The 17,059-nt window shown below is 36.8% G+C and overlaps 1 protein-coding gene across 1 annotated transcript in view; it reads left to right on the top strand.

Moving 5' to 3' along the window:
- The first annotated feature begins 447 nt into the window (after positions 1-447).
- si:ch211-27e6.1 (serine/threonine-protein kinase H2) overlaps positions 448-17,059 on the top strand; it is a 52,631-nt gene continuing 36,019 nt past the window's right edge. The window contains exons 1-2 of the mRNA XM_056771988.1: positions 448-486; positions 611-825. Of these exons, the coding sequence (XP_056627966.1) occupies positions 448-486; positions 611-825 (254 nt within the window). The remainder of the gene's footprint in view (positions 487-610; positions 826-17,059) is intronic.

Raw genomic sequence — 17,059 nt, 5'->3', positions numbered from 1 at the left:
ATACCATCAGAATTTTAAAAAAATATGCTTTTGAGCTCAGTGGTGTAGTTACGACATCCACCAGTAGGGGAAAACCACCAAACTAACCCACCAAACAGATCTGGCTTGGACAAGAGGGGAAATTCTTGATTTTTCAACTGGACCTCTTCTGGAGAATTCTACCTTAACACGCATCTTTTCAAATGCGATATCGCCTTCATAAATCCAGCAGCCTCGCTCCATTCTGAACCATTTGCTTTGTGCGCAAATTCATTTATAGTCACCGAGACTGAGAGGCTGAGTATCGGTGATAGTACAGACGAGCGTCGTTACATTCACGGATCTGACTTTCCAAAGCTCTAAATGAGTTTCTTTGTGTTGTCGTGAAAAGCAAATGGGTAAAAAAGCTGTACGTGAAAAGAGAAAATGTTTTTTGGCAGGTGACCCCCGTCCTCTCACTTCGGCGCGATGTCAAAAGTGAAACAGAGAAAGAGACCGTTTAAAAAAGTCAGTCTTTTGTGAGTAGCCCTCTCTGTTTTCGAGATAAGGAGCAAAAAGAGAAAAGCAGAGAGAAACTAAAGCCGTCGATTTCTCCCCTTTGCATATCTGGCCCCCGCGGTGTCTCGCTTAGAACGAGATAAACAGAAAGAGAGGTGAGGGTTTGTCTTCAGGTGATGCATGGCCTCCGCCAGCAGAGCCGCCTTTCGGGAACCTCGGCGTGCCCACGGAGCGGCCTGACACGTCGGCTGAGATATGGAAGCTGACAGGAAGAGCTTCGGGGCGACTTCATGCCGAGACGGGATCCGGCGACTTCGACATGACACGCGGGAAAGCTAATTTAACAGCGTTTGAGTGATGGGTCGCACTGGTGGCTCACAGGCGTGCTGGCTTACTTAAACAGCAATACAAAAGCCGCCTCTGCCTTTCTCACGGTCATGACACAAGATGAATAAGGGCGGCGCGGAACAGGGTGAAAACGGCACGACTTTTCTCAATTTCGTGTTGGCGTAATTGGTGTCGCAAAGTCGCCGAATTACAATGCAGATGTCTGATCGTGTCTGTGTCGTCTTATTTTAAGCTACTGGGCTAATGAGCTCCTTCACGGGACGGTGTTTGCGGCGAGCTGACATGAGCCTATACATATTTAAATAATGTAGCTGTCAGTGTACGTTTAATTAGAAATCCCTCTGTTACGGTAAAGCGAGGGGCTGCAGTACAGATGTTCTCACGCCGTCTAGACGCTCATCCGATTTGTACCCTTAAGATGAACCGTAAACAAAAAAAGTGAGTTGAACATTATGTAGATTTTATATTTATGTATTTTGCAGATGCTTTTATGCAAAGCGAGTACATTCAACATTTACATTTTATCTGTACATCTGTTTGTGCGATTCGAACCCATGACCTCTCCCAAGTGAGCTACAGAAACACAACATGACAAAATTATACTAGTATTCATTTGAAATAAGTTATTCAACACCATGACTCTTATAATTAGGATACTTCCATTGAGATTCATTTACATTGATTGCTAATTTTTACTGGAAGATCCAAGGTCACCGGTGTTGTTCGTCATTGTGCGCATTCTTACTGCTGGATGTTTTAATGATATTGGTAGCAAAACTGGCAATAGCTGAAATCTGAAACAAATCTGAGAAAGCAATATTGTTATTATTCTGTAAAGCATGTGTATATTTATTGCAGTTGCGCACAATACATCACATGAACAGTGAAGTTATCAGTCCATGAATCCAACTTACTTGTGCAAACCTTTTTATTTTATGTATTTTATTTGATCACTAAATTAATGTATATTACTAAACAAGCAAAAACCTTGATTATGTTAACTTTCTATCTTCAAACAACCCTCATTGAAAGTGCTGTCAAAAAATAATATAAACTTGTATGCATAAAGTATAAAAAGCATGCAAATAAAAGTTTAATTTAGTATTCTTGCTAGGGCTGTCAAACGATTTATCACGATTTCCATATATTTAAGAAAAATATAAAATAATTAAACATATGAATAAACAATTATTGATAATTTAAATTATTGGTAAAAATAAATAAATACATGTCACTATTTCCTAAAATAAAAAATACATATAAGTGACCCTGTATCACAAAACCAGTCTTAAGTAGCACTGGAACATATTTAGTAAAAGACAAAAATAAATTGTATGGGTCAAAATTATTCATTTTTCTTTTATGCCAGACTTATTAAGTAAAGATCATGTTCCATGAAGATATTTTGTACATTTCCTACACTGAATATATAAAAACTCTATTTTGTGAGTGGATGGCCTGCTACAGTGCCCATGAATAACAACTTCAAAGGGAATTTACTAAATATTTTGATTTTTTTGCAGTCTCAGATTCCAGAGTTTAAAAAGTTTTATCCCAGCCAGACATTGTCCTATTCTAACAACTCATACATCAATAGAAGGCTTATTTATTCAGCCTTCAGATTATACAAACATCTCAATTTCGAAAAATGTACCCAAAAGACTGGTTTTGTTGTCCAGGGTCACATATATAATGTCTGTTTTTGCTTTTTTTTGTTTATAATTACAAAATAAATCCGCACAGAACACAGAAATATAGTATGTAAACACAAACCTTTATTCTCTCTATACCTTTAATTACTTGCGATTAATCCTTTGACTGCCCTTATTCTTGCTCCTTTAAACCTTTAGATTGAGGTTATTTTATATATTTAATTAATTGTTTATTGCTGTCATAAATTGTCCATATCCATCCTGTTTTTCTGTTTGAAATGTTTCCTTTATAATTTGTTTATGTCGTCTTAACGAAATGCAAAACATTGTCGAGCGCAAACATATCTCTCTCCATTTTCTCCTAACGTATTAAAATTTCTCCCAAAAGTACACCCCGCGCCTCTCTGGATTTTCCACAGTGCTGTATTTCACAGAGCGACTTTAATAATTAAACTGTGAGTGTCTGGAAACTAATGTTTGGGAGGAAAGAATTAGGAGGGGAATTTGGATTAGAACAGAGGCGTCAAGTCTCTCACATCTCCGGCCAGCCGAATATAATACAGTGGAATCTAAAGCTGGTCACCAAAAAACCTCCAGAGTCACATTCTGACACTGGTTCTTCACCAGCGACTCCTCTCTACAGCACCGCTGTGTTTTCAGTGTGTAATGGAGCGTAGCTAAATTGTCAGCGCTCGTTTTCGATGAGGTCGAAAGTCTCGCTCGAAAGTGCCGCTCCACTTTACTGGAACTGCAATCATTTCAGGCGATTCGGTGAAGATTTGATTAACATGCACTGGGTAGAGGGTTCAGTTCCCACCCACACTAACATGTCTAAAAGGGGTCATATTGAGAGGAATCAACTTGCCCTTGCTCTTTATAACCTTTGCAAACAGAGAACTGAATATTACCACATAACTTTTTAAAACACCCCCAAGCCAAAAATAAAACATTTACATGTCAAAAACTAAGTTTAGAAATTTGTTAATTGAGCTAGTAAAATGAGGTTAGCATAAAACAAAAAATGGCAGGCGGAAAAAGTCTTTTAAAAGAGAGTAATAATGATATTCTAAACACACTCCTAAGTGTGCTTCACCATCCCATAGAAGAACCATTTTTGGGTGACTGGTCCCATAAAGAACCTTTCAAATCCAAAGAACCTTTCCTGTTTCAAGGGTTCTTTAAAGGGGTCATATGGCATAAATATGGTGTAAATAAATTGTCCATGAATGTATAAGACACGTAAAATTGCGAAAATTACCGTGTGGGAACAAATTAGGCATACTATCCAAAAGCGAATGCTCACCGAGACCTGCCGGAAATGCCTCATGTCACCACACCCCCACAAATCTACGTCTGTTTGTGGTATGCTTTGAGTAAGACCGCACAAATGCATACGCAAGTAAAGTGGGCGAACCTGTCAGTATAATTGCGTTGGAACTTGATGTACCAAATATGGTAAGAGGCGTTACATTTCCGTCACATGCTTGCAGTATTCGATCACTACGCAGTTGTGAACTGGCCAATAATAGCACACCTCGCTGTCAGAGCGATGAGCGTTGTAAAAAATCTGTGTGTTTCAGAGAGGCGGGGCAAAGAAGAGATACAAACATGCACGGTATGTGGAAAATACAGCATTTTTAACCTTAAATTGTGTATACACATTACATTACATCTTAAACAAATGATAATATTCATTTAAGCCATATCTGCACTGTAACTCATCTATTGCATTACTGCATCTATTGCATAGCTAACTGCATCTACTCATCTATTGCACTATAACTTCAATAACTGCATTAACTCATCTACTGCACTGTGACCTTATTAACCGCATTAACGCATCTACTGCACTGTAACTTCAATAACTGCATTAACTCATCTACTGCACTGTAACTTCAATAACTGCATTAACTCATCTACTGCACTATAACTTCAATAACTGCATTAACTCATCTACTGCACTGTAACTTCAATAACTGCATTAACTCATCTACTGCACTGTAACTTCAATAACTGCATTAACTCATCTACTGCACTATAACTTCAATAACTGCATTAACTCATCTACTGCAGTGTAACTTCAATAACTGCATTAACTCATCTACTGCACTGTGACCTTAATAACCGCATTAACGCATCTACTGCACTGTAACTTCAATAACTGCATTAACTCATCTACTGCACTGTGACCTTAATAACCGCATTAACGCATCTACTGCACTGTAACTTCAATAACTGCATTAACTCATCTACTGCACTGTAACTTCAATAACTGCATTAACTCATCTACTGCACTATAACTTCAATAACTGCATTAACTCATCTACTGCAGTGTAACTTCAATAACTGCATTAACTCATCTACTGCACTGTGACCTTAATAACCGCATTAACGCATCTACTGCACTGTAACTTCAATAACTGCATTAACTCATCTACTGCACTGTGACCTTAATAACCGCATTAACGCATCTACTGCACTGTAACTTCAATAACTGCTCTAACTCATCTACTGCACTGTAAATGTATAACTGCATCTACTCACGTATTGCACTATAACTTCAATAACTGCATTAACTCATGTACTGCACTGTACCTTTAATAACCGCATCAACTCATCTACTGCACTGTAACTTTAATAGCTAATGTCTGTAACTAATGCACACTCAAGTCACTTGCACTATTGTATAGTCTATATTGTTATCTGTTCATAACCACCTGTACATTAATGTTCACAGTATATAGCCTTCTGTATATATTGTTCATAGTACATACCGACTGTCATATTTTCATTGTACATGCCCATTGTATAGTATTTTCCTAATATTGTATTCTGTATTTATTCACACTGTATATCCTGCACTTGCTAATTGCACTTCTGGTTAGACCTAAACTACATTTCGTTACACTGTACTTGTATATGTGTAATGACAATAAAGTTGAATCTAATCTAATCTAAAATCTAATCATATGACCCCTTTAAAATAACTTTTTTTTTTTTAATAATCCTTTGAGTAAATGTTTTTTTGAATAATAAAAATGGTTATTTTATGGCATCACTTTCTTAAAGAGTGCCGTTTTTTGCTTGTGCTCATTTACCCAACAAATGCAATAATACGATGATATTAAAATTATAGTTTATAAATTAACAATAGTTGGCCAAAAGTTATGCATGGAGGGCACATTTATAGAACATTTGGGTTTAATGTGGTACAAACTGGAAAAAACACTGAATTAAAGCATATTAGGGAATATGGGTTTCAAATATACAAAAAATGCACAGAATAACAAAAAGCTCACAGGAAATAAAGTTCTGACTGCAGTTTTATCAGTTAATAACATTTTGTTGATCTTATTTTGTTGTCATTCTCTTGGGCCTCAAAAAGATATTTGGCACAATTTTTCCAAGCTTCCTTGAATTCTTCCCAAAGGTGAGCATCAGTTTACATACCGAGCAAAACTACACAACACAAAAAAACTTTGAATCTATATTTTATAATATATTGAATAAAGCATAAAGATGTCAATTTCCAAAGTTGGACATCCCCTTTGGCCACTTCTGTATTTTACAAAAATAATTTGTAAAATAATTAAAATAGGACCATTTGTCTATTGAAGTGAATGAAACTAACATACAAATACAGATTATTTAACATACTGTTTACTCGCACTTTAGTCATTAAGATTTAGCCATTGTGACAACTTTCCCATGTGACATCTAGCCCAAAAAGTACTCGCTGTATCCAGTAAACAGACAGACCGATGCAATGAAATGATAAACCCAGCCAATTTGTTATTTGTAATGCATTCTGATATTTGTGCGATGGGCAGACCTGAGATGATATTTTTCTATTGTCAACAATGGTATTATCGCCCTGGAATTAAATTTATTGTGGGAAAGATAATCGTGGTTTGTCGATGTGTGTTGAGCACGCAGCACCTGTCAGATCTTCACAGAATGCTTGGCTCCGATTTCAGAACAATGGCACGCAATCTGTTAAATTATCTCCAAAATGTCACGGCCCCGCTCAGTGATTTCCTTTCAATAACACAAGAATCCATCAAAGTTTTGATTAAATTTGCATCTTTTTACTTTCACTCTATTTTGATTTATATTCTGGACAGACGGAAAATAAATTGTCTTTCAAAGAGTAAAAAAGTCCATCCGATCAGCCGTCTCTTCAGAGTTGTGCTCGGCGGCTTTGTAACGTTCTGTTATGGTACAGACCTCATCCTCTACGCACGCTTATTTCTGACTGCCTTTCAGTCAGCGTGTGTGTGACAGTTTTACTAATAGTGGCCCCTGGGGGTATCCGTATCTATCTAAACAAAGCAAAACAAATGTCGATTACTTCAGCCCTTGAGGGAGGCATTTAGAACGACACTGTTAGGTTGCCAACAGCCTTTCACTAATAACTAATTTCATCTTTGATTAAATGCCTTTGAAAACGGCACTATGTGCGCAGAACTGCACGCTTCGGATTATACTGCAGCATTGCACAGGAAAACCAAAGCTCCAAATTCTGATGACGAAATCTTTGTTTAAAAGCCTTAATCGCTACTTGGATGGATTAGTTTTCTAAATTACATTTGAGGGAGATTTATTAACACAGGACATCTTTGGATTCATCTACTAATTGTGGAATTTACAGGAATAAACAAGACTGGGGTGATATAACATTTTTGGTTATAATTTAAAGAATGAATGAAATAAGGAGAGGACCGCACACAACAATGTTTCTAACAGGAGTGGATCTCAACTTTTTTGACGTCTGATTTCGTTTATTCAAATGGGATCAAATTCTATCATCATTTACTCAACTCACCCCTGAGTTGTTCCAAATCTCTATATATTTATTTGACTGATGAACACAGAGAAAGATATTTGGAAGAATGCTTGAAACAAAACAGTATTTGGTCACCATTGGCTACCATATAGGGAACATTACTATGGTAGTCAAGAGGGCCCCAGGACTGTTTGCTTTTCCATTCTTCAAATTATCTTCTTTTGTGTTTAACAGAACAAAAATTAATTATAAAGTAATTTTTCCTACTGTGGTAGTCAATGGTTGCAAAGAACTGTTAGGTTACAAGCATTCTTCCAAATATCTATCTCTTTATTCATCAGAACAAAAATAATTATACAGATTATGAACAATTTGAGGGAGAGTAATTGAAGATAAACTGAAATTATGCCCATTTTGTCTTTTTTATCATTTGAAGTCCTCTTGAATGCCATCCTGGTTGAGACTGCTCTGAAGTGACTGATCTGAGCATCAGACTTATTCCTTTAATTCTTTAAAACCAGATGAGATGATGACTGCTGTACTTGAACCACCAATTGTTATAGAGTTAAGTGCTAAATTTGTACACATTTTTTACTTCAATTCCAGTATTTGAGGTCAAGTAAAATGAGAAGCGTAAAAATGTTTTATTAAATATTTTCCCCATATTTTTCCTTGAAGCCGCTGATCCAGATTCAGTTGAATTTGGATTTTAGAAATGCTATTAGATCAAGGACTGAAGGTTAGCATTCACATTGTAACGTTGTGAGATACAGAGAATCTCTTACCAAATACATGAAAGAACATTTTGCTCACTAAGAACTTTTCTATGCAAAACAGCAACAATTTGTAAAAACGCTCAACTATTAATTTCTTTTGTGGTTTATAGCATATTAATGTTTATCAAGCAAGGGACCATTCACCTAACACGCGCCTTAACATATTTATCACATCAATGTTACGAACAGGTTTACAAAATACATAAACCGCATGCTGTGAAATCTCCTCTCTTACTCGTCTTATGCTTAAGAGCTGCTGGAGACAAATGGGCTACAACCGTTTCCCAGAATGCATCACAGCTTCCCACACAATTTTTTCATCAGTGCTCAGCTTGACTTTCATTGTGGTTTGATCGATGAGATTCACAGCGGTCTGACTGGCTTGTATCACTGTCGTCAAGCTAATAGCGTACTCACCTCACGCTCTGGCCGTACACGTGAGCGAGTCTGTGTTATTGTGCACTTGTGTTGCCTGTTTGTGTGTGTGTATGCGTCAACTTACTTTAATATTGCAAGGAGATGCCACGCTGAAGAAATCTTCTGTAGATTTTCAGCAGTCATCTCAACGTTCATCACCAGTAGTTGACCTGGGAAAATATAATTGATTTAAAACAGATCACAGAATTATCAACAGAAAGGAAAGGTTATGCATATGATCATAAAATAAAAATGATTGAAAATGTTTAACTCTTTATAATTCATGTGTGTCTGTACGAATACATATTGTTTATATTTCAACTGTTTTTAATTTGTAAGGTCCGGTTAAACGTGCAGTTTCTGCCAATCTCATATGAATCTTGAGCACCTATACTATTATTGCGTACTTCGTATCATCAAAGAGTATTTAGTTTGATCACATTTAGCAAAGATAGATACAGCTGTGTGATTATTTCCCAAAACAAATGACCTGCTGAGGGTGTGCGGATGGAGGAACTAAATCACGAGCACACAATACATCATCGCATTATCCCTGCTTAACTGTTGAATCACTTTAATGTGTTGTTTACATTATGCACATACGCAGTGGTTCGCCGACAAAACAAAGCTGCCTGATTAGTTTCACTTAGCGCGTGCGGTTCATGTATGGCATCTTTTAGCGCTAGGACCGCTCCATCTATCACTTTCAAATGATCTGCAAATCCAGCGTTAAATCCACCGTTTCTATAAGATCCATCACTGAAATGCCATGAACAAACAAACACACCTCAACTTCTCACGCAAGAGTTGCAAGCTCCAGGCCTACAGCGCAGCCAATGTTGATGGTAAGCGGGTCTTTCTATCGCTCGTCGGTTGACGCGTGGGGCTGGCTTTTTCATTCGCCATGCCATGGGCGTTCTTTTCCGGGACAATTGCCCAATAAGGGACTTGGAAAAGTTGTTATGTAACGTCATGTTCGAAAAAACTTTCTGTACAACCTATACAATCCTTGGGAGAGTGTATCGAGCACAGAAATACTACATTAATCATCCATCTCGTTTTTGACAAGTTGACCATGTTAAGCAACATTGTAAAGAAGTCCGAATGCATGAAAACCCAAACATTTAGTGCTTAATGTCTATTGTGATGTGTATTCAATTTTATACATGTTTTGCTTAGAAATCTTGAATTAACGATCTATGCTGACTTCAAGGAAAACATAAAAATTGTTGGTTGGATCATTGGTTTTAAAAAAACATCAAAAGGAAATGTATTTTACACCTTCATGTCTACTAACTGAGCAATGGCTCCAGTAACTTATGTTGCAACACCATTGAATAAAGTTATAGCTGAACTTCTATTAAAGTTTAATTGTCTAAGATTGGCAGTGAACTGTTTCATACAAATGCTTAAATTACAAGAGCAGCATAAAAAGTTTTTTTAAACCTATAGAGTTCATAAAGTGCTGTGTAACAGGAATTTCCTAGTGTGCAGACAACTGGCTATTGTTAAACAGAAGAAATAAAGCATGAAACGATAACTTATATAATCACAATATAATGGATGTGGTATACATGATGTGATCAGCTGGAAGATAAAAGGCATTTATCTTGATGTCATTTTTGCTGTTGTAAGCTCATATGACTAATAGCGCCCATGTCACACACTAGGAAACAAGGATGCTCCAAGGAAGTCAGTCAACAGCTGCAAAGAAAATCCTTGTTCAGTCATTTTAATATTTAATTTATTCTATTTTACATTACTTGTTTTCTTTTTTGTTACTATGACTTTTGGACTTTGAGCTGTAAAACACATATTCGCAATAAACACATAAACACAACTGTAATGAAAAAAATGTTTATTTTCATGTGACTGTTTCAGTAGTCAAATGCAAAACAATGTGAAAGATCATATTTCTGTGTCTGCCGTATGCCACAAATCTGTTGTTTTTCTTAGTTTGATCACTCCAACAGCTTATTCCTGTTAAAAATAGGCGATTATTAGAATAAACAAATGTTTTTTAAATGTTTGTTGGCTCAATCCTTCACTGTTCCTTACAGCAGAGAGACTGGTAAGTCCATTTAGAAAAAGTGAACAAAAGCATCCAACAGTATTATGTTGACATATTTGTCATAAGCATAACGCTTTTGCTTTATTAACATCTGTGTGACTTTATAGGTCGTGTTGGAAGCCAAAATATATTTACTACAAAAGAAACCATGGTCACCACAAATGAACCATGTTATTGCTATACAGTAACCGTAGTTCAACCATGATATTTATGGTAAAACAGTGGTTATATAAATGTTCAAATAAATTCACAAGAAACACGATTGCTACATTTTTACTATATTAAACCATGGGAATTTTTTTATCAAGGTTGCCATGTTTATTGCCTTTGTTGATAGGAAGCAAAAACGTTGTTTCCTACATTTAATAATGCATTTCCGATTAAATTCATAAAAACACTGTAAAGGGTGCAAAATCAGAGCGGATTGTGAGTGAAAATATATGTTGAAGCTGTTTACTCTGCTTTAAGACACCACTATAAAATGGTCAACAGTTAATGTAGTCCCCTTTGAAGCGGTTGCATACAGAGCATGAGTGTATTGGTTCTCTACAGAAAATGGAAAAATTAAAGGAAAGTATTGGAAAAAACACAATGGCCACAAAAGGTACACCTAAAAGGGAAATGTAGGGAAGTTACACAACAAAATAGCCAACACCTAATGTAGTGCACTATATAGGAGATATGGAGCGGTTTCAGACACAGCATGAGTGTATTGGTTCTCTACAGAAAATGGAAAAATTAAAGGAAAGTGTACATAAAAAACACGGTGGACACCAAATGTACTCCTAAAAGAGAAATGAAGGGAATAAAGTTACACAACAAAATTGCCAACACTAATGTTGTGCACTATATAGGAGATATGGAGCGGTTTCAGAGACAGCATGAGTGTATTGGTTCTCTACAGAAAATGGAAAAATTAAAGGAAAGTGTACATAAAAATCACAGTAGACACCAAATGTACACCTAAAAGAGAAATGAAGGGAATAAAGTTACACAACAAAATTGCCAACACTAATGTTGTGCACTATATAGGAGATAGGGAGTGGTTTCAGACACAGCATTTGTGTTTATTGGTTCTCCACGAAAAATATATTTTTTAATGGAAAGTACACATCGTACACATCCTTCCTACATTCAGATTTTAAGAGACCACGAAATGGGCAACACCTACTGTAGTGCACTATATGGTTGATAGAGACTGTTTCAGACCTAGCTTATGTTATGTGTTTTGTGCTTTCTTACAGAAATGTGGAAAACAATTTTGTAATCTCATTAGTATTCCTATCTACCAGTAGCTACGTGTTAGGTCAACCCAATGTGTAGCAAACCAATTAAACTATCCGTTTAATTTCCCCCGTTGGGTGAATCAATTATAAAGCAAATATTAGCTTGTAAAAAATATGTTGAGGCTGGAACATCTATATCTACCCAAAATAACAAAAATACTAAGACCACATACATCATATAAAGCAACAATTTAACCGGTGACTGTTTTCTTTCTCAGGCAAAACCATTTAAACAGCTCGCTCCTGTTGTTCATCTACTCTTGCCATACAAAACATGATGTCCGCAATATCTTCACAGAAAAGCAAACAGTCTTAGCTGGCCAGACTTGCTTTCCACTCGAACCTCTCAGCCGTCTCGCGCAGAAGAAGACGCTTCTGATACTTCCCGACTCCCAGCTGCTCAACAATAGACACAATTTCATGTAATATTGTCCATTAAGGGTTGCTGGGAAAGTGGTTTGCTCTGGGCTGAGTACTGGTGCCCCGCTGAGGCGTACGCCCGTGCGCCTGACTGCTTATCAACCACTAAATCTGCCTCTCTCTCTTCACTGATGGAGACCCGATGGTGGATTTCCAAGTGTCTGCAACATAAAAGAGAGAGAGAGGTCACGAAGAAGAATGGAGATCGGGAACGAGGAGGGCGTAGAACGAAGGAGGGGGGTTGAATCTTATTTTCGCAGAGCCGTGCGCAGATCTCAAAATCTTCAAAGTGGTTTTATTAAAGTATTTCTGATTCCTCTGAGCCTTTCATGGCATCTGCTTAGCCTTAAACATGCCTAGCTGGAATCAAGGTCAGAGATCAAAGAGGCGTTTGGGATCAGAGCTTCAAAGCAGGGATTTGACAATAAAACGATGTATTTTTAGTACGCTCGCCTAATTTTCATCGCAAGAAAATAAATCTGTGTTTAACATTTGTTCCTCTGGTGCATGGCTAACGTGAAACTTATTTTATCGTCCACTGTTTCTTTTTCATCTTCTCCTTGTGCTGCGGCATCAAAGTTGACCTAACATCGGGCTCAGATGAAAATCTTTTCGGGAGTTCATTACAGCACGTTCAGTTTGGCCTGAATGATGTTCTTATGAATTGCTGTTAATGAAGTTAGTACATCTAAGACTTTGCGTGTGATATTAAACATGATAATACGAAGATCTCCTTTGTTCTAGAGAAAACATCATAAACCGCTATTCACTGCAAAGCTCAAATGTCTATAATCTGCTGGTCGTGGGTGTTTTGTTCTCTAAAACAGTTCCAGACAATTACATTGAGCCAGTGAGTTGTCCAACCGATGGAGACGGATGAGTCAGGATGTTGATTCAGATGGATTTGTGAATGAAAGATGAAGAGTATTGTGTGTTATGCTATTCTGAACATACACTTAAGTGGTTCAACTGATTTATTACAAAGAGCGGCAATTTTTTCACGAAGCACACGTGACAACCATGCAATTTGGAATTTGCCAGTCTTGTTTTATTTATTTACTGTTAATAAGTCATAAAAAGGTAAATGACTAACCCGAAGATAAATCTGTCATCATTTACTCACCCTCCAGATGTTCCAAACCTTTATAAATTCAATTGTCTGGTGAACAAAAAAGAAAGATATTTGGGAAATGTTAGCAACCAACAGTTCTAACTATCTACCATCATTTAAATTTTGGGGTGGATTATCTCTGTAAATCAATATGAAGAATGTTCAACAATGCCAGAAATGATGTAATATGTGGGCTTGCCTGGTAGGACAATCATGATGGGTAAGATGAAATTTCAGCAGAGCAGTTAAATCTGGCATGTATGTATACTTATCAGAATTGGGAAAATAATAAGGCAAAATAACATCAACAATCTTAATTTAGTGATCGACTGATATTGATTTTTTTAACAGATAAGGATACTGTACCAATTATTTGCATGTTTGTGTGCCTGATATCTGATAAGCAGAACAGATATTTATTAACTGTTATACTTCTGTTTTTGACATACTGATTACAACCCAACTGAGATTTTTTATTTATTTATAACAATCACTCCCTCCTTGCATACAAAGCAAAACAATTTGGATTTATATTCAATGAATAGGGGGGTCTGAAGGAGTGCAAAAAAAAGTTCACTGTTACCAAAGTGTCTTTGTTGAAAAATTATTCTAACCAATTAAAAAACATAAGAAATATAAAACTACTACCTCAACTGGTATGTTACAGTCATAATATTTTTGGCACACTTATGAAATACCTGCTGACAAATCGGTGTTTATATCTGCATTTACTAACGGTATATTAAAATAAATAGAGATAATAAGATAGATAATAAATAACTAATTCAACAAGGCTGTATTTATTTAGATATTTATTAGCGAAATAATGGTTATATATAGTCGATGATAATATAATTTAGGGTGTTTTAAACAAGTTAATCTTGTTGAAGTTAACTACATGCTGTGGCTATGCTAAAACTTGCATCAACACAGTGAGTTAACAGCAATATAAATGATGAGCAACAAAGGTAATTCAATTCATCTCTTTTATTTCCAACATAAAATTAATTTATTGTTTCATTTAATTCATGTTAAGTTACGTTTTTATTGGGAGAGGAATTGGTGGATTAGGCTATAGGACACTGTGAGTTTGTCTCTATTTATAAGAGGAAAGCTGCATAAACTACATATCAGTCACTAACTATTACACATCTCATTTGTGCATTAATTGCTCTCATGTAAGATAAACTTTATTAATTAAAGCATGGGAGTAAATGTAACCTGTGGACGCTGTCATTTCTGTCTCGCCTCCTATAGATGCTCTGATGCAATGACGCTCCTGCCCGCAAAATGACCACAAGATGGCGTCGCTTATCGGTGAATCCGATACTAGAAAATACCCAATATACCCAGATACCCGATGGTGGAAAAATGCTGAAATATCGGGAAAACGATGTATTGTTTTTTTTTATTGTTCCGCCCCCTAATTCATGCCAAATGTTAACTTACAGTCCTTTATGAGTGATAAACTGGGATAGAAGAAAACACACACAATATGCAATGTTCTACTTTTTCAGACAATACAACAAACTTTACTCATACAATTAAACAGCCAAAACTTGAAAACTTAAACATTTCACTAAAGAATTGTCAGTGCTCAGGAAATGTCGGTTCAGCACAAGACAAGTTCTGACAAAAACAGCACTGAACCCCAGCAGAAAAAGCATCACGGCATAAAGAGAACCTCATTTTAGATGTAGGGAAGATAAAATTAAATCTATGAAACATTAGAGGATTACTGGAACACATCTACGAGATAAAGACTAGATATACGGGAGGGCGGGGGTGTTAAGCGACTAGATCAAATCATTTTCCGTTCGCATCATTTCTTGGCAGGCAACTTTCATACATAATGCAACACGCACTGATTTTCCTGTCATTTTTCCATCAGATCTTGAACAAGGCAAATGAAAGAGAAATGACATAAGGGGAAAGAGAAGTAGGGAAAAAAGCTTAAAATCTCGAAAATCTTTTGAGGCCAAGAGAGTAAAATGAGGGTAAATGACCCATCACAAGCACCTGCTCATTTACCACAAGCTTTCAGTGCGAGGATCTGGCAACCACACACACATCATCAACCACCTGCGTTCATACTCTCTCTCACACACACACACTTTAATCCTCATGCAGAAACGTCTGTAAACATAAATAGGACCACAAAAATTCTGCCCCCCTGGCCAAGTGTGTCCAGGCATATATTAGACACCAGGACCCATTTGACTGGCACCAAAAACAAAACACACGGGGGAACGCCAGCTGCGCTTCCCCATCTGGCCTGCTGTATATGTATGTGCACACACGTGCAAAAAACACACTCGCTCACAGAAATGCCTCCTGACAAATATAAAGGTACACAAAAACAGTGCTAAAATAAACAGTCAGCAGAGATAAAGGACTTCTGTGTATTCTAGGCATTTGAGTGCGTCTATCTATGATTCGCTTTACAAGACCATAAAGTGAAGTTTATGTGTTTTGCTCTTATCTCGCCTTCAAGCTTAGATGCTTTTGTAACTTGTCACATCTTTAAAGGGACAGTTCACCCAAAAATAAAAAATATTTGATCATTTACTCAACTACGTGGGTTTTTACACCTGTGTGACTTACTTTCTTCTGAATAACACAAAAGAGGATATTTAGAAGAATGTCGGTAACCAAGCAACATGGGCCATCATTGACTTCAATTGTATGAGCAGAAAACATTTCTCTAAATATCTTATTTTGTGTTGAGTCGTACACAGGTTTAAGTAACATTACAGTAAATAAATCATGACAACATTTCAATTTTGTGCTGAACTTTCCCTTTATTTACAGTTTTACTTTTCTCTTCATAAACAAACACGGTTTGCCATACACATGCCCTGTCTTCTTTGTTGTGCGTGCAAAAGTCTTTTCCGTCCAGTTGTATTTAATTCAACAAAGAGCCGACTGCATTCCAACCACTTCAAAGAGTTGGAAGCAATATTATCAAAGGCTTTGGGTTTTGACAGCTCACACTGAGAAGAACAAGGAGGTATGAGAAGACTGCGATTACAGACGGAGGATATTACAATATCGTTAACGTTCCTCGAGGAGCCTCTTTTGCACATGAGAGACTTTTGTCAATAAGATGTGAGCTTAAATTACGTTAACATCTTCTGATGCGCGTCAGACAGAAGCCAAAGGCTCCTCCTGTCTCCAGCTGATCTCAGACGGTGTGAAATACTCGTTTCACTGCACGTGACCGCTTCTGTAAGTGTTGTACAGAGAACACACGCAGAGTCTCTCGGTAGGTCAGTTTAGATGATGTATTGTTAAAAGAGTTTTAGCTTTATTTGATATTGAAACACGGTTTGAATAAATCAGTTTTATGCGCATCGTTCTGTCGAGAAGCTGAATTAAAAAAAACATATTGTTTAGATTAAATACAGTATTAACACTTCTCATGTGAATAACTGATGTTTTACACAGTTTCAGTATCAGTCGATTGGAACTCGAATATGTTTTCCTAGTAGGCTACGTACCGTTATTTTTACACCGGCTTCAATCATTTTTCATGAGGTGTTTGTTGTGTTTTCACAATAAAGTGACAGTAAGAGTATAAATCAAGTGATGGACACACAGATAAGACTGGTGTATTCGGCAGATTAAACATATCATGTATTTGACATGAGTCTGTTACAGAGTGTGCTCAGTGTCTGATATGGGGAGGGAATAACTCATACATGAACTGATGCGA

This window comes from Triplophysa dalaica, chromosome 17 (genome assembly GCF_015846415.1).
Source record: "Triplophysa dalaica isolate WHDGS20190420 chromosome 17, ASM1584641v1, whole genome shotgun sequence".
Classification (NCBI taxonomy): Eukaryota; Metazoa; Chordata; class Actinopteri; order Cypriniformes; family Nemacheilidae; genus Triplophysa; species Triplophysa dalaica.
Note: the sequence above shows the minus strand (reverse complement) of the source record. Positions and strands in the feature narration are given on the sequence as shown.